The 25,056-nt window shown below is 45.5% G+C and overlaps 1 protein-coding gene across 1 annotated transcript in view; it reads left to right on the forward strand.

Moving 5' to 3' along the window:
* The window catches only part of LOC120990576 (chloride channel protein ClC-Kb-like), a 55,165-nt gene extending 31,262 nt beyond the window's left edge, over nucleotides 1–23,903 (forward strand). Inside the window, exons 6-22 of the mRNA XM_040419478.1 lie at nucleotides 2,245–2,323; nucleotides 2,524–2,649; nucleotides 2,741–2,825; nucleotides 3,269–3,370; nucleotides 4,255–4,342; nucleotides 4,428–4,610; nucleotides 8,690–8,759; nucleotides 9,662–9,772; nucleotides 9,862–10,075; nucleotides 10,172–10,305; nucleotides 15,112–15,248; nucleotides 15,414–15,453; nucleotides 18,661–18,731; nucleotides 19,038–19,100; nucleotides 22,125–22,229; nucleotides 22,526–22,612; nucleotides 23,174–23,903. Coding sequence (XP_040275412.1) covers nucleotides 2,245–2,323; nucleotides 2,524–2,649; nucleotides 2,741–2,825; nucleotides 3,269–3,370; nucleotides 4,255–4,342; nucleotides 4,428–4,610; nucleotides 8,690–8,759; nucleotides 9,662–9,772; nucleotides 9,862–10,075; nucleotides 10,172–10,305; nucleotides 15,112–15,248; nucleotides 15,414–15,453; nucleotides 18,661–18,731; nucleotides 19,038–19,100; nucleotides 22,125–22,229; nucleotides 22,526–22,612; nucleotides 23,174–23,344 — 1,866 coding nt within the window. The 3' untranslated portion in view covers nucleotides 23,345–23,903. The remainder of the gene's footprint in view (nucleotides 1–2,244; nucleotides 2,324–2,523; nucleotides 2,650–2,740; nucleotides 2,826–3,268; nucleotides 3,371–4,254; nucleotides 4,343–4,427; nucleotides 4,611–8,689; nucleotides 8,760–9,661; nucleotides 9,773–9,861; nucleotides 10,076–10,171; nucleotides 10,306–15,111; nucleotides 15,249–15,413; nucleotides 15,454–18,660; nucleotides 18,732–19,037; nucleotides 19,101–22,124; nucleotides 22,230–22,525; nucleotides 22,613–23,173) is intronic.
* Nucleotides 23,904–25,056: the final 1,153 nt, after the last annotated feature.

Here is a 25,056-nt window from a genome sequence, read left to right on the forward strand (position 1 = left end):
ACCTCTATACAGGCACAGTGTTCTACACCACTATACAGGCACAGTGTTCTACACCACTCTACAGGCACAGTGTTCTACACCACTATACAGGCACAGTGTTCTACACCGCTATACAGGCACAGTGTTCTACACCTCTATACAGGCACAGTGTTCTACACCACTATACAGGCACAGTGTTCTACACCGCTATACAGGCACAATGTTCTACACCGCTATACAGGCACAGTGTTCTACACCGCTATACAGGCACAGTGTTCTACACCACTATACAGGCACAGTGTTCTACACCACTATACAGGAACAATGTTCTACACCACTATACAGGCACAGTGTTCTACACAGCTATACAGGCACAGTGTTCTACACCGCTATACAGGCACAGTGTTCTACACCGCTATACAGGCACAGTGTTCTATACCTCTATACAGGCACAGTGTTCTATACCACTATACAGGCACAGTGTTCTACACCGCTATACAGGCACAATGTTCTACACCGCTATACAGGCACAGTGTTCTATACCACTATACAGGCACAGTGTTCTATACCACTATACAGGCACAGTGTTCTACACCGCTATACAGGCACAATGTTCTACACCGCTATACAGGCACAGTGTTCTATACCACTATACAGGCACAGTGTTCTACACCGCTATACAGGCACAGTGTTCTACACCACTATACAGGCACAGTGTTCTACACCTCTATACAGGCACAGTGTTCTACACCACTCTACAGGCACAGTGTTCTACACCACTCTACAGGCACAGTGTTCTACACCACTATACAGGCACAGTGTTCTACACCACTATACAGGCACAGTGTTCTACACCACTATACAGGCACAGTGTTCTACACCACTATACAGGCACAGTGTTCTACACCGCTATACAGGCACAATGTTCTACACCGCTATACAGGCACAGTGTTCTACACCGCTATACAGGCACAGTGTTCTACACCGCTATACAGGCACAGTGTTCTACACCGCTATACAGGCACAGTGTTCTACACCGCTATACAGGCACAGTGTTCTACACCGCTATACAGGCACAGTGTTCTACACCTCTATACAGGCACAGTGTTCTACACCACTATACAGGCACAGTGTTCTACACCACTCTACAGGCACAGTGTTCTACACCACTATACAGGCACAGTGTTCTACACCGCTATACAGGCACAGTGTTCTACACCACTCTACAGGCACAGTGTTCTACACCACTATACAGGCACAGTGTTCTACACCGCTATACAGGCACAATGTTCTACACCACTATACAGGCACAGTGTTCTACACCACTATACAGGCACAGTGTTCTACACCACTATACAGGCACAGTGTTCTACACCACTATACAGGCACAGTGTTCTACACCACTCTACAGGCACAGTGTTCTACACCACTATACAGGCACAGTGTTCTACACCGCTATACAGGCACAATGTTCTACACCACTATACAGGCACAGTGTTCTACACCGCTATACAGGCTCTCTGCAGCCAGGAAATAGATTTTTTAAATGCAATTCGTCATGAATAATTTCAGATTTAATATTTTTGGGAAATTCGGCGAACCGTCCGAATCTAACTTTTGAAAGAATCGCTTATCTCTATGTGTGACATTATCAAGGTTTGTGTTGAGTGTGATATCAGTGTTGTGTGTCACATCATCTAGGGTTGTGTTGAGTGTGATATCCGTGTTGTGTGTGACGTCATCTAGGGTTGTGTTGAGTGTGATATCAGTGTTGTTTGTGACGTCATCTAGGGTTGTGTTGAGTGTGATATCAATGTTGTGTGTGACGTCATCTAGGGTTGTGTTGAGTGTGATATCAATGTTGTGTGTGACGTCATCTAGGGTTGTGTTGAGTGTGATATCAGTGTTGTGTGTGAGGTCATCTAGGGTTATGTTGAGTGTGATATCAGTGTTGTGTGTGAGGTCATCTAGGGTTGTGTTGAGTGTGATATCAGTGTTGTGTGTGACGTCATCTAGGGTTGTGTTCAGTGTGATATAAGGGTTGTGTTGTGATAACCCGGTACTGCAGCCCTTGGGGGAGAGAGATCCCTGAGGTATTATATATGGGGTCAGAGTAAATATGACTGGTCCCTTTTTGCCGTCACTATTCCATCTGTGAAATCAGTGTCGAGGCCAGGAAGTCCTCTATGGTCAGGACGATGAGTGAAGGCACAGATCATTTTTGGGGGTCCATAGAACCTAATATTTTGACTTTTATTTCACCAGAATCCAAGTCGGAAGTATGAGCTGCTGATTGCTGGCGCTGCGGTGGGTGTCGCTTGCTGCTTTGTGGCTCCTGTAGGAGGTCAGTGGTTCCTTAATATGTCCTGGATGCTCAGTTTAGTGTGTTCAGTGCAGTTGGATTGATGGCAGGAGCAGTAGTGATGTCTAATCCACCCTCTGAGTGACCTGGACACCTTTCTTGTTGTGGTAATGTTTGTTCAGTCCCCCATGCTTTTGTGCAGGTGTGGCATAGACACTCTGTATTACTACGTCTCTTCGCAGGTGTACTCTTCAGTCTAGAGGCAACAGCGACACATTTTGCGGTGCGGAATTACTGGCGCGGCTTTTTTGCAGCTACCTGTGCAGCTCTGATGTTCCGGCTCCTGGCAGTGATTAATAGCGAGCGGGGTGAGTCCTGTAGACACAGGGACTGGGGGCAGTAGAACACTGATGATGATACTGATGGTCATGACACTCATGTTTGTCACCTTTTCCTCAGAGACCGTTGCCGTCCTCTTTAATACCAATTGGCGGGTTGAGTTTCCATTTGATCTCCCAGAATATTTGTCCTATGCCATCCTGGGGTGAGTATGGGGTTGAGGCATATTGACTCCTGTTCCCCTCTAAAATGTTCCCTTTACATGATGCGGCACACGTTTACCACCGGCATTTAGCATCAGCATTGTTGGTGGAGCTGTGGTCGTTGGTGGACATGCAGCTCTCTTGGTTTTTATTACACCTACAGTAAGCTTTAGTAGACCGTGTATGGCAGCAGAACAATTTCACCCCCAATTAATGTGCACCCAACTATGGGAAAGTGCCTGAGTAAAATAGGTTCCTAGCCTGTCTAGTCCTGCAAAGGTTTGTTGTAGTTTTATTCTAACCTCCTGTCATCTACCTTGGCCAGTTTACTGGATTGACTGGATGCTGCCTGTCCTGATCCTTGCCTGACTTCTGTATTGTTTTTCTGCTTTTGTGCCAATAAGTTTGTGAATTTTACTGTAATTTTGTGTTGTTTTTGTTCCAGGGTGGTGTGTGGTTGTGTCTGCTGCATCTACCTGTATCTGCACCGCGTCACCTTGGTTTTTATAAATACCAATGAACGTATAGGAAAATTTCTGAGGAACAAGTAAGTATTGCTTCATCCTGTGCCCTGGTGGAAGTTGAGTGTTTTCCATAGGTTACTTCTATAAAGGGGGAGATTGGCATCAACTGTTCTGACACTCCCCTTGTTTTCCCCGTGTCCCCCGTCAGTTAGGCTGCTCCCAGACACATCAGATTCTTGGTAGATTCCATTAAAATGGGTGATCTCCAAACCTGATCAGCTAGGACCTGTCACGATGACAGACACCTGAATGGGGCAGCTGGAAGATCCCATAGTCTATCCTGTCTAGCAGACCCCATTTTGGCTATTCTATGATTTAGTGCAACTATAAAAAGGTTTAGTGTAAGAACCAACTGGAGTGACTGCAGTCACGTTGTACAGATCAAACCATGCCCATAGCTGTGACCATTAGGTGTCTGCCAATGCACATCCAGAATTTGAATACATGCCTGATCTTAGACATAAGTAATGTTTCGGGGGTCACACCCCTCTTACTCATGCGAGAGTAATGGGGTGTGACCCCCAAAACATCTTACATTATGGGATAGGATCTAACTTAGCGTTCTCACGGAAAGAGGCCTGCGAGCCATGAATCTATTTTAATATACAATAAAGGATTGAAAGTATGGATTGTGCTTCTTGAAGAGTGAGGAGCATCTATTTCTCACCTACAAATTGTCTTTGAAAAAATATGAACTAAATATAGAGACTGATAATACGGAGTCTGGGGGAGACTCTAGGTCAGACGTGGCATACTACACGTGGGAGCAGTTTGATTGAATATTGATCTTAGACATGGTCAAGAAGAAGACCATGAATAAAATGCACCATTGCCCAGGCTTCACCAGACTGGAGGTCAGTATGATGGAAGACCGGCCCTTATAACCTGTCCTACATTTCCGTTGCAGTAAGATTGTCTACGCTGCCTTTGTTGCCTTGGTTTTGGCTAGCATCACATTCCCACATGGATTTGGCCAGTACATGGGTGGAACGCGGGTGAGTGGGTAGGCTTTCGCTATAAAAAAAAAAAACACTTGTGTGACTTGCGGCTGCTCTCCTAAATGTCGTATTCTCTTGACAGTTAACCATGAAAGAACATCTGGAGACCTTCTTCAACAACATCACCTGGGGTTTGGAGGAAATGTCTATGGTGCTGAACGCCTCCCGCCAGCCTCCCAATCCCACCTATGATGAAAACTGGCTGCAGTGGACTCATCCGCAGCTGTCTTCTCTAGAAAAGCTTGCCATCTTCATGGTTCTTAAAGTAAGTAGCACTGGACTGGTAAATGTGCATCCTGCCATCGAAATCACCAGTGATATTCACTAACCTTCTATTCTACTGTACGTCTCTATGATGCCGTGACTACCCAGAAACCACCTACCTAACGTTGTATGTAGAGTCCTGTGTTACAGCTCATCCAGAGGCTGACTGGGATCTTAAAGTGGCCCTGGAAAAAAAAACATAACAGTTGGTCCCATGTTGTAGGTGGAGCAACACGAGTAGGCATGACCAACACAAAGGAGGGGTCAGCTATACCATATTGCAGTGCAAAATACCGTTCTGGAAAAAAACAAAATACCACAGTGTAGCACAAAATAGCTGTCCCTCTGTGGTGGCTATCAATAGCTTCGATGTTCTGTCCTCCTCCAATTATCTGGATTTGGAGCAGGGGTTTAGAAGGTGATGCCAGCCACAGCACCAAGCCAGCCCAACTCTCAGCATGCTGCCATGGGCTCCCATTCTTTTCCACATGATCCTGATGAGATACAGTTGAATTCAGAAGGGGGACCTGCAGCCACTGGCCAGACACATAAGTACCTGATGCTCCCAGCGGCACAGAGGAGAGCTTGGGTGGCCCCTTTAGGCATCAGCCCACCTGGAAATTTCCCTGTAGGGTCTATGGCTAGTCTTCCTCTGGGTTCATCCTATGACAGATGAAGCTTAGAGGAGCAGTCATTAGATCAGTGGACTTTGGTAAAAATCCCAAAAGCTATATTTGTGGGTGCAGCCGTCATTCCCCCATTCCCACAAAAGTCTTTATAGGAAACCAAAGGGACTCTCGCCCCATAAGCTAATGCGGCCCTTCTACCTCAGTGAATCTTTCTGAAGGAGGACCACACACCGAGGATCTTAACGCATCATGGGGTGTTTATTTCACTAGCTGAACGTGTGCTGGAAACAACGGGTGCACGCAGCCGGAAATAAGCTGGGTCATCAGCAGGTTGCATCAGAGATACAGAGAGACAGAAAGGCAGAGAAGTGGACGTCCTGTGGCCACATCCCACACTGATGACCTCTTCATTGTGAACAATGCCCTGTGGAACCGGATGATGAATGTCACACAACTCCAGGCACATGTAAGGGAGGCTAGAGGCACCCAAGTGTCACGTCAAACTATTCGAAACCATTTACATCAGCGCGGTCTGCATGCTAAACGACCTGCAAGGTACGTGACCACACCACAAGGCACAGGTGTCATCGTCTTGTATGGGCCAGGGAGGATCTCCTCTGGACGAGGGACCAGTGGGCCTCAGTGCTGTTAACTGATAAAAGTCGATTCACACTAAGCAGAAATGATGCCTGCCAACGATGTTGGAGACGTCAAGGAGAGCGCTCTGCATCAGCCACTGTCGTCACCAGACCAGCCTGTGGTGGTGGTGGTGTTACAGTTTGGGCAGGTGTGTCTAGTCCATACAGAACTGCCCTACACTGTGTGAATGGTCCAGGGACAAGCCCATACTACCTGAAGAACATCATTAATCCAGTCATGGTGCCTCTGCAGGAACAACACTGGCCTAATGTCATCTTCATGGAGGACAATGCTCCAGCTCATCGAGGTCCCATCATTAGGGAACGGCTGCTGGAGACTGGGGGACCTCACATGGAGTGGCCTCCACTTTCTCCAGACCTGAATCCCATTGAAAACCTATGAGATCAGCTGAGTCGCCGTGTAGAGGCGCGTAACCCTGTACCCCAGAATCTCAATGACCTGAGGGCCGCCCTTCAAGAAGAGTGGGATGGCATGCCTCAGCAGACAATAATACGACTTGTGAACAGCAGGAGACGTCGTTGTCAAGCTGGAATTGATGCTCAAGGCCACAAGACAGGTTCCTGAGACGTTGACATTTTGTGGCGGTGTACCCAGCACTGGGGTCGGCTATTGAGATGGGGAAATAACCATTACTGCTTCTACTTAATGTCCGACTATTAGAAGTTTACTGTATGAGAGTGTTATAGGTGTTATATGTGAGTATTATATGTCAGTATTAGAAGTGTACTGTATGAGAGTGTTATAGTTGTTATCCGTGAGTATTATATGTCAGTATTAGAAGTGTACTGTATGAGAGTGTTATAGGTGTGTTATATGTGAGTATTATATGTCAGTATTAGAAGTGTACTGTATGAGAGTGTTATAGTTGTGTTATATGTGAGTATTATATGTCAGTATTAGACGTGTACTGTATGAGAGTGTTATAGGTGTTATATGTGAGTATTATATGTGAGTATTAGAAGTGTACTATATGAGAGTGTTATATGTCAGTATTATATGTCAGTATTAGACGTGTACTGTATGAGAGTGTTATATGTCAGTATTATACGTGTACTGTATGAGAGTGTTATAGTTGTTATCCGTGAGTATTATATGTCAGTATTAGAAGTGTACTGTATGAGAGTGTTATAGGTGTGTTATATGTGAGTATTATATGTCAGTATTAGAAGTGTACTGTATGAGAGTGTTATAGTTGTGTTATATGTGAGTATTATATGTGAGTATTAGACGTGTACTGTATGAGAGTGTTATAGGTGTTATATGTGAGTATTATATGTCAGTATTAGACGTGTACTGTATGAGAGTGTTAAAGGTGTTATATGTGAGTATTATATGTGAGTATTAGAAGTGTACTATATGAGAGTGTTATATGTCAGTATTAGAAGTGTACTGTATGAGAGTGTTATAGTTGTGTTATATGTGAGTATTATATGTCAGTATTAGACGTGTACTGTATGAGAGTGTTATAGGTGTTATATGTGAGTATTATATGTCAGTATTAGACGTGTACTGTATGAGAGTGTTATAGGTGTTATATGTGAGTATTATATGTCAGTATTAGACGTGTACTGTATGAGAGTGTTATAGGTGTTATATGTGAGTATTATATGTCAGTATTAGACGTGTACTATATGAGAGTGTTATAGGTGTTATATGTGAGTATTATATGTCAGTATTAGACGTGTACTGTATGAGAGTGTTATAGGTGTTATATGTGAGTATTATATGTGAGTATTAGAAGTGTACTGTATGAGAGTGTTATAGTTGTTATATGTGAGTATTATATGTCAGTATTAGAAGTCTACTGTATGAGAGTGTTATAGTTGTTATATGTGAGTATTATATGTCAGTATTAGAAGTGTACTGTATGAGAGTGTTATAGTTGTTATATGTGAGTATTATATGTCAGTATTAGAAGTGTACTGTATGAGAGAGTGTTATAGTTGTTATCCGTGAGTATTATATGTCAGTATTAGAAGTGTACTGTATGAGAGTGTTATAGGTGTTATATGTGAGTATTATATGTCAGTATTAGAAGTGTACTGTATGAGAGTGTTATAGGTGTTATATGTGAGTATTATATGTCAGTATTAGAAGTGTACTGTATGAGAGTGTTATAGTTGTTATCCGTGAGTATTATATGTCAGTATTAGCAGTGAATCCCTTCAATCAGTCATACCGTTAACCTCTGAGCGGTGAGGAGAACACCACTGATTACCTGGTGATAATGGAGCCTGTCGGGGCGATGGGAGGCAGCAAGTGTCAGATCTTAAAGGTGATGTGCTGGAAGCAAGAAAGATGAGAAAGTGCAAGGATCTGAGCAACTTTGACAAGGGCCAGATTGTGATGTGTAGATGACTGGGTCAGGGCATCTCCAAAACAGACGGTCTTATAGGGTGTTCCCAGTATGTTAGTGATTAACAACTGGCAAATGGGGGCCAAAGAAGGACATCTGGTGAAGAGGCGAAAGGGCCATGGGCGCCCAAGGCTCACTTATATGATTGGGGGTGAAGGCTAACCCGTCTGGTCCAATCCCGCAGAAGAGAAAATTGCTGACAAAGCTCCTGTCAGCCGCACAGGGCATCAGTGACCAGTCTGTCCATGTGGACCTTGTAGACCTACGAGGGGACCAGGTTACCAGTCAGTTGGTTTTAATGTTCTGGGTGACTGGTGGAAGTATGATACGTGTACTATTGTGTCATAGCTGTGCATTACGTGTATCTATACATGAAATATCACTGGGCTATAGAATGATAAGCGGATTATAGTGTTTCTCATGATGTCTCCTTAGTTCTTTATGCTCCTCTTTGCGAACACCATGATCATCCCCGCTGGATACTTCCTCCCAGTGTTTGTATATGGTGAGTAACATGAAGCAGCAGTAGATATAGTCACCCATCGATGTCATGGCTCTGTCAGATTGCCATTGTACCTATAGTATACATAGGTCACAGATGGGAAGACGCTCTGCCTTACACCTATGACGCAGTGATGGCGCAGGCTTACGTCAGTCGCCTCCGTTCAACCCCCTAGATACATCTAAGCCCTCACACAGCTCCATCAACAGAAAAATAAAATACTTCTGGGTCTTGGAATGCGTTGCTGCAGGGTTTTTAAACTGTATGAATTAGATAGAGGCGTAATTGTACTGAAGGTAGTAAGGTGACCACATGGTGGACACTATAGCACTCACCAGTGGGGTCCCTAATCCTTGAACTGCACTGATCAGTCTATTAGTCCTGCCAAGACAGTCCACAATTAAGTCCAGTCTGGTTCGCCAGCTCCGCAGTACTTAAACATGGATGTGGACGTGGCTTTACCTCCTCTTCAGAGTTGCTCCAAAGGGCACCCTGGATGTTGGTGTCCACATAGTCCTTTCTATAATATGATGATGGTACTGAATGATGGAGCATGTACACCTCACTGGGAATGTGTCTCATCATCAGAAGATGTGGACCTCACCATCAAGAGTGTCCATGTGCTCACTGGTGAGGACAGAAGTATATTTGTGTATATATGCCCACGTCTGATGGTCTGCAATGGAGTGCCATAGGGTCCAGAACTCTTGAGTTTCAGTAGGAATATGACTGTCTAGAACAATGTGGGGGGGGGGGGGTTATCAGTCATACCCTGTCACATTCTCATTACATGTTTTTATTATTGAATCTCCCCTTCCATGGGTAGATTCCTGTCCAGAACACATGCTAAGCCCCACCACTGCCCAATATGCATTCATCATCCCATCTGACGTTCTTTCCAACAGGTGCTGGACTTGGTCGGCTCTATGGAGAAATTATTGCCCAAATCTTCCCTAATGGGTTTATCTCAGAGGGGATCCCGATTAAGATCACTCCAGCTGGATACGCGCTTGCAGGTGCCTGTGGTGATCCCTAGGAGTTGATGTGTCACCTTTGCTGAGGATATGATGGTCCGTGTCTCATCCCGTTCCTCTGGCTCTTGCAGGTGCTGCCGCATATTCCGGGGCGGTCACTCAAACCCTCTCTACAGCTCTCCTGGTATTTGAATTAACCGGACAAATGTCGCACATTCTTCCCGTCCTGATTGCTGTTCTTATAGCGAATGCCATCAGCCAAAGCTGCCAGAATTCATTTTTTGACATTATAATTATAGTCAAGAAACTTCCATACCTGCCAAAGCTGGCAATGGGAAAGAACAGGTAAGATGCCAATGGGCTGGATGACTGGGGGATGGGGCTCCGATATGACAATAACTTAGGCTGGATCTCACTGAAATGGTTTTCTTCTATTCCCAGTGTCCATGACGTATGTGCTGAGGACTTCATGGTGACCGACCTGCGGTATCTTGTGAAGGGCTTCAAATACAAAGACGTCCGGAGCCTTCTGAAATCTTCAGATTTTAAACAGTTTCCGATTGTGGATGCTGAAGGTTCCTCTTCCCTTTTTCATGACTTGAATAGTAACATAACATAAGTAATATAAGGCTGAAAAAAGCCCTCTGTATATCCAGTTCGGCCTGTTATCCTGCAAGTTGATCCAGAGGAAGGCAAAAAAAAACCTGTGAGGTAGAAGCCAATTTCCCCACTTAAAGGGGAAAAAATTCCTTCCCGACCAATCAGGCATCAGAATAACTCCCAGGATCAACAACCCCTCTGTAGTAGCTATAGGCTGTAATATTATTACACTCCAGAAATACATCCAGGTCCCTCCTGAACTCACAGTGAATTCACAATCACCACCTCCTCAGGCAGCGAGTTCAATAGTCTCACCGCTCTTACAGTAAAGAGTCCATAGTCTTACTGCTCTTACAGTAAAGAGTCCATAGTCTCACTGCTCTTACAGTAAAGAGTCCATAGTCTCACTGCTCTTACAGTATAGAGTCCATAGTCTCACCGCTCTTACAGTAAAGAGTCCATAGTCTCACTGCTCTTACAGTAAAGAGTCCATAGTCTCACTGCTCTTACAGTAAAGAGTCCATAGTCTCACTGCTCTTACAGTAAAGAGTCCATAGTCTCACTGCTCTTACAGTATAGAGTCCATAGTCTCACTGCTCTTACAGTATAGAGTCCATAGTCTCACCGCTCTTACAGTAAAGAGTCCATAGTCTTACTGCTCTTACAGTAAAGAGTCCATAGTCTCACTGCTCTTACAGTAAAGAGTCCATAGTCTCACTGCTCTTACAGTAAAGAGTCCATAGTCTCACCGCTCTTACAGTAAAGAGTCCATAGTCTCACTGCTCTTACAGTAAAGAGTATATAGTCTCACTGCTCTTACAGTAAAGAGTCCATAGTCTCACTGCTCTTACAGTAAGGAGTCCATAGTCTTACTGCTCTTACAGTAAAGAGTCCATAGTCTCACTGCTCTTACAGTATAGAGTCCATAGTCTCACTGCTCTTACAGTACAGAGTCCATAGTCTCACTGCTCTTACAGTATAGAGTCCATAGTCTCACTGCTCTTACAGTAAAGAGTCCATAGTCTCACTGCTCTTACAGTATAGAGTCCATAGTCTCATTGCTCTTACAGTAAAGAGTCCATAGTCTCACTGCTCTTACAGTAAAGAGTCCATAGTCTCACTGCTCTTACAGTATAGAGTCTATAGTCTCACTGCTCTTACAGTAAAGATTCTATAGTCTCATTGCTCTTACAGTAAAGAGTCCATAGTCTCACTGCTCTTACAGTACAGAGTCCATAGTCTCACTGCTCTTACAGTAAAGAGTCCATAGTCTCACTGCTCTTACAGTATAGAGTCCATAGTCTCACTGCTCTTACAGTAAAGAGTCCATAGTCTCACCGCTCTTACAGTAAAGAGTCCATAGTCTCACTGCTCTTACAGTAAAGAGTCCATAGTCTCACTGCTCTTACAGTAAAGAGTCCATAGTCTCACTGCTCTTACAGTAAAGAATCCATAGTCTCAGTGCTCTTACAGTAAAGAATCCATAGTCTCACTGCTCTTACAGTATATAGTCCATAGTCTCACTGCTCTTACAGTATATAGTCCATAGTCTCGCTGCTCTTACAGTAAAGACTCCATAGTCTCACTGCTCTTACAGTATAGAGTCCATAGTCTCACTGCTCTTACAGTAAAGAGTCCATAGTCTCACTGCTCTTACAGTATAGAGTCCATAGTCTCACTGCTCTTACAGTATAGAGTCCATAGTCTCACTGCTCTTACAGTAAAGAGTCCATAGTCTCACTGCTCTTATAGTAAAGAATCCATAGTCTCACTGCTCTTACAGTAAAGAATCCATAGTCTCACTGCTCTTACAGTAAAGAGTCCATAGTCTCACTGCTCTTACAGTATAGAGTCCATAGTCTCACTGCTCTTACAGTATAGAGTCCATAGTCTCAATGCTCTTACAGTATAGAGTCCATAGTCTCACTGCTCTTACAGTAAAGAGTCCATAGTCTCACTGCTCTTACAGTAAAGAATCCATAGTCTCACTGCTCTTACAGTAAAGAGTCCATAGTCTCACCGCTCTTACCGTAAAGAGTCCATAGTCTCACTGCTCTTACAGTAAAGACTCCATAGTCTCACTGCTCTTACAGTAAAGAGTCCACAGTCTCACTGCTCTTACAGTAAAGAGTCCATAGTCTCACTGCTCTTACAGTAAAGAGTCCATAGTCTCACTGCTCTTACAGTAAAGAGTCCATAGTCTGACTGCTCTTACAGTATAGAGTCCATAGTCTCACTGCTCTTACAGTAAAGAATCCATAGTCTCACTGCTCTTACAGTAAAGAGTCCATAGTCTCACTGCTCTTACAGTATAGAGTCCATAGTCTCACTGCTCTTACAGTATGGAGTCCATAGTCTCACTGCTCTTACAGTAAAGAGTCCATAATCTCACCGCTCTTACAGTATAGTCCATAGTCTCACCGCTCTTACAGTAAAGAGTCCATAGTCTCACCGCTCTTACAGTAAAGAGTCCATAGTCTCACCGCTCTTACAGTAAAGAGTCCATAGTCTCACTGCTCTTACAGTAAAGAGTCCATAGTCTCACTGCTCTTACAGTAAAGAGTCCATAGTCTCACTGCTCTTACAGTAAAGAGTCCATAGTCTGACTGCTCTTACAGTATAGAGTCCATAGTCTCACTGCTCTTACAGTAAAGAATCCATAGTCTCACTGCTCTTACAGTAAAGAGTCCATAGTCTCACTGCTCTTACAGTATAGAGTCCATAGTCTCACTGCTCTTACAGTATGGAGTCCATAGTCTGACTGCTCTTACAGTAAAGAGTCCATAGTCTGACTGCTCTTACAGTAAAGAGTCCATAGTCTCACTGCTCTTACAGTATAGAGTCCATAGTCTCACTGCTCTTACAATAAAGAGTCCATAGTCTCACTGCTCTTACAGTAAAGAGTCCATAGTCTCACCGCTCTTACCGTAAAGAGTCCATAGTCTCACCGCTCTTACAGTAAAGAGTCCATAGTCTCACTTCTCTTACAGTATAGAGTCCATAGTCTCACTGCTCTTACAGTAAGGAGTCCATAGTCTCACTCCTCTTACAGTAAAGAGTCCATAGTCTCACTGCTCTTACAGTAAAGAGTCCATAGTCTCACCACTCTTACAGTATAGTCCATAGTCTCACCGCTCTTACAGTATAGTCCATAGTCTCACCGCTCTTACAGTAAAGAGTCCATAGTCTCACCGCTCTTACAGTAAAGAGTCCATAGTCTCACTGCTCTTACAGTAAAGAGTCCATAATCTCACCGCTCTTACAGTATAGTCCATAGTCTCACCGCTCTTACAGTAAAGAGTCCATAGTCTCACCGCTCTTACAGTAAAGAGTCCATAGTCTCACTGCTCTTACAGTATAGAGTCCATAGTCTCACTGCTTTTACAGTAAAGAATCCATAGTCTCAGTGCTCTTACAGTATAGAGTCCATAGTCTCACTGCCCTTACAGTAAAGAATCCTCTTCTATGTTTGTGTACGAACCTTCTTTCCTCCAGACGCAGAGGATGTTCGCTCGTCACAGTCACAGTCCTGGGGATAAATAGATGATGGGAGTGATCTCTGTACTGACCCCTGATATATTTATACATAGTAATTAGATGTCCCCTCAGTTGTCTTCTTTCTAAAGTGAATAACCCTAATTTTGATAATATTTCAGGGTCCTGTAGTTGCCCCATTCTAGTTATTACTTTAGTTGCCCTCCTCTGAACCCTCTCCAGCTCTGCTATGTCTGCCTTGTTCACAGGAGCCCAGAACTGTACACAGTCCTCCATGTGTGGTCTGACTAGTGATGTGTAAAGTGGTAGGACCATCTTCTCATCCCTGCCATCTATGCCCCTTTTGATGCAACCCATTATCTTATTGGACACTGGTTTCTACAGCTTAGGGTGGGTTCACACTAGCGTTATGTATTCTGTTATGGCTTTCCTTTATAATATGGTTATAACGGAATCCATAAGACTGACATCAAAATGGAAGCCTTTAAGAGGCATTCCGTTTTGATCCGTCATAATAGAAGTCTATGGGAATCATAACGGATCCGTCTGGTTCCCGTTATGCAAGACGGAAAACAAAGTTCTGTCGACCCCCACCCTTATTGTGGTGTGTAGAACTTCCCTCTAGTGGTCTGGAGGACTGAGCAGAGAGATAAAAGGGAGGGAATGATAGACGTTCATACAATGTTGTGCAACTTTTTATAGAAAGCCGGACACGGCCTTTAACTATTCTATATTATACAGCCCTTCATTACAAGCAAGTGAGAATGAGCCATAACTGTGATATCCTCTCCACGGAGAGATAACATAAGCTCCTCAGATAGGTTTTAAGCCTTCAAAATGTTCCTCAAGATGTTGGTTTGGTCTGGATTCTTGGTGAACCCCCTCCTCCAAAGTTAGCCCAACAGCCGCTGAGTGTCCACCATCATGCATGCGTCTCTTCATTAGCGAAATGGGCAGCAGATGCTTATAAGACACTGGTGGTGGATCTCCATGGTTGGAGCACAAGGGTTCAGGGAAATAAGTGAGTGGTTTTTGGAGACCTGTCGCAGCATCTTTCCATATCTCAATGTTTCTATAGAACCCAGGAAAGGACTTTGCAGGTTGCAGCCGGGATGTGAAGGTTATTAAGCGAAGCCTCCTTACATATGGAGTTATGCCACCTTTGCCCAGCCTCACCCTGCATCATATCTACCCATCTCTTCTTATCTCTGCATATCTAGGACTTCCACAAGGTTATCGACATTTGACTTGTCTCTTTGCCAACCGTATCTTGTTTTTTTTTATAGATTCTAAGATCCTCCTTGGTTCTGTTACTCGGAAAACTCTTAACAAACTCCTGTCTGATCTGCTGAGCACTGAGCGGAGAATCCAATATATGATGAACCAGGCCGGGAGTAACACGGACAACAACTGGACTGTGACTGTAAGGAACTGGTGGTGTCCAGGGGAGAGGGGGTCTCAGAAATCACTAATGACCCCGGGGGTTGCAAAGATGTTATATGAAATGATGGGTGTTGTAGTAATAGAGGAGTATAGGGGATGGAATGTGACAGCTAACAATCATGTCATCATATTTCCTCTATTTCAGTCCCTGGGTGATTACTCCAGACCTAAACTGCCGAGAACTGGTGAGTACTTCCATGTGTTTCCTGCTTGCTGCGCTGAGTACCTACCTAGTTCTCTACCTATGCTATGGGCCATAGGACCATAACACCCAGCAAATACATCAGCTGTATCCATAGGGCGCCCTTTTGACATCTGTTGGGCCGGGATCTGGTGATATGCCTTTATTTGTGCTGTACAGAATGATGGAATACGCTTTTCCATACAGAGGTATTTGTCTGTACAGAGGTAGACCTTGGGGAACACTGCTGATGCTTATATCCAACAGGCAGATTGAGGCTGAATGCACACGATCAGGATTGCGTGCGGATTTGCATGTGGAAAATCCGCACCGTAGGTCATGTACATTGTAGTCGATGAGAATTTAAAATTCTCAATGCACAAGATGCAGATTTTTTCCACGCGGATTTTGACCTGCAGTGTGGATTTTAAAATCCGCAGCATGTAAATTTATTTATTTTTTCCTGACCGGATTTCTTTCATTCACTTAGTAAAATCCGCATGCGGAAAATCCACACCAATTGATACGGATTGACCGCACAGATTTGCCTGCGAACACCTGCGGATTTCAGTGGGGATTATCCGCACATGAATCCTGAGCGTGTGCATGTACCCTATCGCGCTCGTTCCCAACAATCTGTCCGTGTAAAGGTGCCGCTGATCACCCGATGTGAAGCACTCGTTCATCGGGTGATCCGGTCGTTCATGCAGGCATCTAAATTATCAGTTCTCGTAACAGCGATCTGCTGCCCACCGACAATGCAGATGCATGAGGACGAGCGATCGCAATAGCAGTGCTTCACCTCTACCTAACGAGCAGGACGACTGTCCGGAAGGAACGCCTCTGTATGGGGACGAGCAATGGCATTAGTGATCACTACTCCCCATACTATGGAGGAGATCCCTGCGTGCAAATGTGTCTCCTCCACTGACGAGCAGGCGACTGTCCGGAAGGAACGCCTCTGTATGGGGACGAGCGATGGCATTAGTGATCACTGCTTCCTATACTGTGGAGGAGATCGCTGCATGTAAATGTGTCTCCTCCACTGAAGAGCAGGTGACTGTCCGAAAAGAACGCTTCTGTATGGGGACAAGCGATTACATTAGTGATCACTGCTCCCCATACAGTGGAGAAGAACCCAGCATTCAAATGTGTCTCCTCCACTGACGAGCAGGCGACTGTCCGAAAGGTACGCCTCTGTATGGGGACGAGCGATGGCATTAGTGATCACTACTCCCCATACAATGGAGGAGATCCCTGCATGCAAATGTGTCTCCTCCACTGACGAGAAGGCGACTGTCCGGAAGGAACGATTCTGAATGGGGACGAGCAATGACATTAGTGATCACTGCTCCCCATACAGTGGAGAAGAACCCAGCATGCAAATGTGTCTCCTCCACTGACGAGCAGGCGACTGTCAGGAAAAAACGCTTCTGTATGGGGACGAGCGATGACATTGGTGATCATTTCTCCCTATACTGTGCAGGAAATCGCTGCAGAAAAATGTGTCTCCTCCACTGATGAGCAGGTGATTTTCAGGAAGGAACGTTTCTCTATGGGGACAAGTAATCAGGGCCGTCTTTAACAAGGGGCAAAAGGGGCAGCTGCCCCGGGCCCAGTTGCTCCTGGGGGGCCCAAGGCAGCTGCCTCTTGAGCCCTGCTAGCCACTGCCCCAGGTGTCAGGCTGTCAGCTACACAAGGGGATGCTGCCATGCCATGCCTGCCGGCACTCCAGGCAGTGTACTGTGAGAGCTGTGATTCTCTAGGACCTTAGATGACATCATCACCATGTGACCAGTAACCTAGCAATATTACTGGTCACATGGCTATGAGGTCATCAAGGTCCTTTCTACCAGGAGTGTTGCTGTAGAAGTTTGCCTTAACTGTGGAGCTTTTTTTGTATATGCTAATATACTGTAAACTACTGTATAGTGGGGTGCTGTATAGTGTGGGGGCCTGTATACTGTGGGGGGCTGTATACTGTATACTGTGGGTGCTGTATATTGTGGAGTGCTATACTGCTGTACTGTATAGTGTGGGGGGGCTGTATACTGTATACTGTGGGTGCTGTATATTGTGGAGTGCTATACTGCTGTACTGTATACTGTGGGGGGCTGTAAACTGTGGGTGCTGTATGTTGTGGAGTGCTATACTGCTGTACTGTATACTGTGGGGGGCTGTATACTGTATGTGCTGTATATTGTGGAGGGCTATACTGCTGTACTGTATACTGTGAGGGGCTGTATACTGTATACTGTGGGTGCTGTATATTGTGGAGTGCTATACTGCTGTACTGTATACTGTGGGGGGCTGTATACTGTATACTGTGGGTGCTGTATATTGTGGAGGGCTATACTGCTGTACTGTATACTGTGGGGGCCTGTATACTGTGGGTGCTGTATATTGTGGAGTGCTATACTGCTGTACTGTATACCGTGAGGTGTTGCATACTGTGGGCTGCTATACTGCTCTACTATATACTGTGGGGTACTGTATAGTGTGGGGTGCTGTATACTATAGGGTGCTATACTGCATACTGTGTGGTGCTGTATACTATAGGGTGCTATACTGCATACTGTGTGGTGCTGTATACTATAGGGTGCTATACTGCATATTGTGTGGTGCTGGGGTGCACTGTAACGCTAGGGTGAGCCGAGCAGAGCGGTGCCCACTTCCAGCCTGAGCCCAGCTGCCCCGAGCACTGATCCTGAGCCGCTGGAGTCTTCAGAACTGGAAGTATTTACAGTCATTCACTGGACTCTACCAGATGTGTGGATTTTCTGTGTGTGTGTTGTGGTGGAGGGCGTGATTGCCTGCTAGGGTGTGGGAAGGCGGGATCCAGGGGGCCCAAGTAAATTTTTGCCAAGGGTCCAATCAATATTAAAGACGGCCCTGCAAGTAATGCCATTAATGATCACTGCTCCCTATACTGTGGAGGAGATCGCTGGAGGTAAATGTGTCTCCTTCCCTAACAAGCAGGCGATTGCAGAGAAGGCTTCCTTCCCCACAATCTCCTGTATAATCTACAGTTCTAATACAGCCTTTAGACGTGGTGTGAACAATGAGATGCTGCGATCCCGATGCCTTGTCAAGTTTTATGCTGGTGGGAAGGGGGGGGGGGGGTATTGTATCTCTGTAGCCACATTCACACCACAAAGATAATGCAGCCAATCCCGCTGAACATGGCCTTCTTCTGTACTTCCTATCTCAGCAGAGGAGTCGGAAAACGGAGACACAATAACCTACAACAATCAGGACACCGTGACCTATGAAAGTGATGAGGTGAGAAGATGTCTGTCCCCATAGCTCCTTACCTAATGCACCTGAGCTGCCCATACACATAAGAGAAGGAGAGATAAGCAGCCGCCATACATATCTGATGCTGCTTATCTCCAGAAAAGGATCCGATAGGGTAAAAGCCATAGTGGTGGCTGCCCGAAAACACATGAGATTGTCAGCAGTGATAACACTATGGCAGATATGTAAAGCGTATGGGCAGCTTAGAAAGCAGATGGGTCCGATCATGTTCTAGCAGTAAAGAAATGCTCCAAAACTATAACTACATCCCTGGCGCCATCTCATTCACAGATGCAAAGGCCTGTAGGCCGCAAGAGACGCTCCAGTAAATTCCGAAACCAGTACCTAAAAATGGTGAGTAAAGTAGTCCTGACGTATCACAATCATGGGAGCGTGCAAAATGTATAAGTCAGGGGGGTCAGTGGAGATGTAGGGAGCAGGAGTATACAGGTGGAGATGTAGGGAGCAGGGGTATACAGGTGGAGATGTAGGGAGCAGGGGTATACAGGTGGAGATGTAGGGAGCAGGAGTATACAGGTGGAGATGTAGGGAGCAGGGGTATACAGGTGGAGGTGTAGGGAGCAGGGGTATACAGGTGGAGGTGTAGGGAGCAGGGGTATACAGGTGGAGGTGTAGGGAGCAGGGGTATACAGGTGGAGGTGTACGGAGCAGGGGTATACAGGTGGAGGTGTAGGGAGCAGGGGTATACAGGTGGAGGTGTACGGAGCAGGGGTATACAGGTGGAGGTGTACAGAGCAGGGGTATACAGGTGGAGATGTAGGGAGCAGGGGTATACAGGTGGAGGTGTAGGGAGCAGGGGTATACAGGTGGAGGTGTAGGGAGCAGGGGTATACAGGTGGAGGTGTAGGGAGCAGGGGTATACAGGTGGAGGTGTAGGGAGCAGGGGTATACAGGTGGAGGTGTACAGAGCAGGGGTATACAGGTGGAGGTGTACAGAGCAGGGGTATACAGGTGGAGGTGTACGGAGCAGGGGTATACAGGTGGAGGTGTAGGGAGCAGGGGTATACAGGTGGAGGTGTACGGAGCAGGGGTATACAGGTGGAGATGTAGGGAGCAGGAGTATACAGGTGGAGATGTAGGGAGCAGGGGTATACAGGTGGAGATGTAGGGAGCAGGGGTATACAGGTGGAGGTGTAGGGAGCAGGGGTATACAGGTGGAGGTGTAGGGAGCAGGGGTATACAGGTGGAGGTGTACGGAGCAGGGGTATACAGGTGGAGGTGTACAGAGCAGGGGTATACAGGTGGAGGTGTACAGAGCAGGGGTATACAGGTGGAGATGTAGGGAGCAGGGGTATACAGGTGGAGGTGTAGGGAGCAGGGGTATACAGGTGGAGGTGTACGGAGCAGGGGTATACAGGTGGAGGTGTACGGAGCAAGGGTATACAGGTGGAGATGTAGGGAGCAGGGGTATACAGGTGGAGATGTAGGGAGCAGGGGTATACAGGTGGAGATGTAGGGAGCAGGGGTATACAGGTGGAGATGTAGGGAGCAGGGGTATACAGGTGGAGTTGTAGGGAGCAGGGGTATACAGGTGGATGGAGATGTAGGGAGCAGGGGTATACAGGTGGAGATGTAGGGAGCAGGGGTATACAGGTGGAGATGTAGGGAGCAGGGGTATACAGGTGGAGAGGTAGGGATCAGGGGTATACAGGTGGAGATGTAGGGAGCAGGGGTATACAGGTGGATGGAGATGTAGGGAGCAGGGGTATACAGGTGGATGGAGATGTAGGGAGCAGGAGTATACAGGTGGAGAGGTAGGGATCAGGGGTATACAGGTGGAGAGGTAGGGAGCAGGGGTATACAGGTGGAGATGTAGCGATCAGGGGTATACAGGTGGAGAGGTAGCGATCAGGGGTATACAGGTGGAGAGGTAGGGAGCAGGGGTATACAGGTGGAGAGGTAGGGAGCAGGGGTATACAGGTGGAGATGTTATAGATTGAGGGGTATACAGGTGGAGATGTTATTATAGATGGAGGATATACAGGGATATACAGGTGGAGATGGTAATATAGATGGAAGGGTTTACAGGAGGAGGTATTATTATAGATGGGGGTATACAGGTAGAGATATATTACAGATGGAGGTGTATTATAGGTGGAGGTATATTACAGATGGAGGTGTATTATAGGTGGAGGTATATTACAGATGGAGGTGAATTATAGGTGGAGGTATCTTCCAGATGGAGGTGAATTATAGGTGGAGGTATATTACAGATGGAGGTGTATTATAGGTGGAGGTATATTACAGATGGAGGTGTATTATAGGTGGAGGTATATTACAGATGGAGGTGTATTATAGGTGGAGGTATATTACAGATGGAGGTGTATTATAGGTGGAGGTATATTACAGATGGAGGTGTATTATAGGTGGAGGTATATTACAGATGGAGGTGTATTATAGGTGGAGGTATATTACAGATGGAGGTGTATTATAGGTGGAAGTATATTACAGATGGAGGTGAATTATAGGTGGAGGTATATTACAGATGGAGGTGAATTATAGGTGGAGGTATATTACAGATGGAGGTGAATTATAGGTGGAGGTATATTACAGATGGAGGTGTATTATAGGTGGAGGTGTATTATAGGTGGAGGTATATTACAGATGGAGGTGAATTATAGGTGGAGGTATCTTCCAGATGGAGGTGAATTATAGGTGGAGGTATATTACAGATGGAGGTGTATTATAGGTGGAGGTATATTACAGATGGAGGTGTATCATAGGTGGAGATATATTACAGATGGAGGTGTATTATAGGTGGAGGTATATTACAGATGGAGGTGAATTATAGGTGGAGGTATATTACAGATGGAGGTGTATTATAGGTGGAGGTATATTACAGATGGAGGTGAATTATAGGTGGAGGTATATTACAGATGGAGGTGTATTATAGGTGGAGGTATATTACAGATGGAGGTGAATTATAGGTGGAGGTATATTACAGATGGAGGTGAATTATAGGTGGAGGTATATTACAGATGGAGGTGAATTATAGGTGGAGATATATTACAGATGGAGGTGAATTATAGGTGGAGGTATATTACAAATGGAGGTGAATTATAGGTGGAGGTATATTACAGATGGAGGTGAATTATAGGTGGAGGTATATTACAGATGGAGGTGAATTATAGGTGGAGGTATATTACAGATGGAGGTATATTACAGATGGAGGTGTATTATAGGTGGAGGTGACCATATACTATATATTGATTGTCGTGCTATCTGCGAGCAGTACTGTGTGTGTGGTGCATGACACTCCCATCCGATCTCAGTGGGGTGGGGTGATGTGTTGTGTGGATAGTGGGTGCGTTACTGCTTGAGTCTATGTGGCTCTTATCAGTACGGTGTCTTTTACAGGTGGAGGAGTGGGAGTGTCGTCAGCTCAATGAGTTTGTGCCCATGGAGAACTTGACAATTGATCCGGCACCATATAGACTTCTGGAGAAAGAGACCCTGTATCAGGTATGAGAGTCCCATCAAGGTAGAGGTCATCATGTAATGTCAACACCCCAGGTATGGTCTGATTCGCTGATGCAGGTCAGGATGGTCCTCCCCGATGGCTTATCCTTCTATATGCCACCCCCATATATTTCACTAATATGTTTATGACCCCAGGGCAGCAGCATTATTTATACTGTGGATCACTGTAGACATGCCATGTACTCCAGGCTGGTATGATCCTGACATTTAGTCCATACAATAAGGGTCTGGAGAAAGTCTCAGATGTGCCTCTCATCCATCTTCTCCTGTTTCCCCAGTGTTACGACCTTTTCAATCTTCTCGGCCTTCGCTTAGCTTATGTCACCAATACTGGACGCCTGGTGGGTGTGGTGTCCCTGACTGAGGTAATTATGATGTTATAGTCCTTATAGACCTGTGACCATGGTGCAGAGATATTGGACAAGCAACATTTATACCATAGAAAAGGACGTATCCAGACATCAACTATCTTTCTTTGCGTCTCAGATTTGGGCGTGGGGAGGGGGGTCTGAAAGTAGAGAGCACCTAGATCTCCATCATCCAAGAAGCTGAAAGTGGATGAAGTACATCAGAGCTTGCTTGCTGTCTATGTTCCGCCATCGTCATATTTCAGATAGGGGTCTGTGAGGTCGGCCTTTTCTAGACATTCTGAGGGGCTGGGTAACATGCCTGAGGTATTGGGCGCTGCTCCAAAATCTTTCTAGCTGGGCCATAAGATTTACGTCCAGTGGTGAATGGTTCTGGGTGCATTCTTGAATTCTGGGAAATGATAGATGTTGAAAGGCATCCTCATGGGTGTCTCTCTTTGAGGAGGACTCCCCATATAGAGAGGAGAGGAATCACAAGGTCTATTGGAGAGATTCCATTACATATATATATAATACATGATGCTGAGTCCCCGTATAACTCTCATCTCTTGTCCTAAGCTGAAGGACGCCGTTCATGGAACAGTGAAAGGCACATTCACTTCAAGGAAAGCCTCCAAAACAGAAGACAGCGTCCCGGACAGCTACAGCCTGCAGCCCCTTGTCCACCTGCCCCAAGACTGTCAAGCTCAAGATTTAGAAGAGCCGTCCACCAAAACTTCAAGCTCATGACCTCATCATACGCAGTAGAGATGGACTCAAACACTGCGGCAGCCACCGATATTGGAAAGTTATTATAAATGTGTTTCTATTATTATTACCAGTGATCAAAATGTTACAGTGAGCGAGCGTAATATACAAGAGCGAGCGGGATATACCAGAGCGAGCGGGATATACCAGAGCGAGCGGGATATTCCCAAGTGAGTGGAACGAAACAGAACATCCCACTTAATTCTGCATGAACCAGGGTGGGGGAGAGGAAGATACTACAAACCAGTGGACTACAATCTGTGGCCTCACAGCTGTCTGGCTATTACAGCTCCTGACGCCCTAAGACCTTATGCACATGACTGTTTCCATTTTGCAGTCCTCAAATCGCAGATCCGCAAAATACGGATAAGGTCTAAGGGCCGTCTTCACTCTATTTGTGGACCCATTGTTTCAAGTAGTCTGTGGCCCGCAATTTCCGGAACAGATTTAAAGATGCGGAAAACACATTGATAGGGCTACTTTCACACTGGCGTTTTGGCTTTCCGTTTGTGAGATCCGTTCAGGGCTCTCACAAGCGGTCCAAAACTGATTAGTTTTGCCCTAATGCATTCTGAATGGAAAAGGATCCGCCCAGAATGCATCAGTTTGCCTCCGATCGGTCACCATTCTGCTCCGGAGGCTGCCTGCAGCGTTTTTCTGTCCACAATGTGGTGCGGAGCAAGACGGATCCGTCCTGGCACCCAATGTAAGTCACTGGGGACGGATCCGTTTTCTCTGACACAATAGAAAACGGATCAGTCCCCCATTGACTGTCAATGGAGTTCATGACGGATCCGTCATGGCTATAGAAGACATAATACAACCGGAGCCGTTCATGACAGATGCAGGCAGTTGTATTATTGTAACGGAAGCGTTTTTGTAGATCCATGACGGATCCACAAAAAATACTAATGTGAAAGTAGCCTAATCCACATGCTTTCCGTATCCGTATGTCTGTTCTGCAAAAAAATCGGACATTTCCTAAGCGTGTCAGCAATACACAGACCCACTGAATCAATGGGTCAGCAAAAATTGCTGATGCAACACAATGCATTATAATTTGGGGATCCACGAGTTACAGGCCACAAAATGGATATGTCATGTGCAAGAGGCTTTAGAGGGGTTTTGGGTCAGTGCGTGAACGGTAAATCAGCTGACAACAGTTCATGTGCTGTGTAATAAAGAAAAGGCGAGTAATTGTTTTTAAGAAAATGTTTTCTTCTGTGTCACTGATAACAGTGGATATAATATCCAATCATACATCACAGGACTGAAGAGCGGGTCTGTACAAAATCCTCCGCAACAGTATCACTGACAACACAATCACTGCACCACAGCGTATAGAACAGTGAGTGCAGCTCTGGAGTAAATACAGGATGTAACTCAGGATCAGTACAGGATAAGTAAGGTATGTACACAGTGACTCCACCAGCAGAATAGTGAGTGCAGCTCTGGAGTATAATACAGGATGTAACTCAGGATCAGTACAGGATAAGTAATGTATGTACACAGTGACTGCACCAGCAGAATAGTGAGTGCAGCTCTGCAGTATAATACAGGATGTAACTCAGGATCAGTACAGGAGAAGTAATGTATGTACACAGTGACTGCACCAGCAGAATAGCGAGTGCAGCTCTGGAGTATAATACAGGATGTAACTCGGGATCAGTACAGGATAAGTAATGTATGCACAC

Source organism: Bufo bufo, chromosome 1 (assembly GCF_905171765.1).
Source record: "Bufo bufo chromosome 1, aBufBuf1.1, whole genome shotgun sequence".
In the NCBI taxonomy this organism is placed as follows: Eukaryota; Metazoa; Chordata; class Amphibia; order Anura; family Bufonidae; genus Bufo; species Bufo bufo.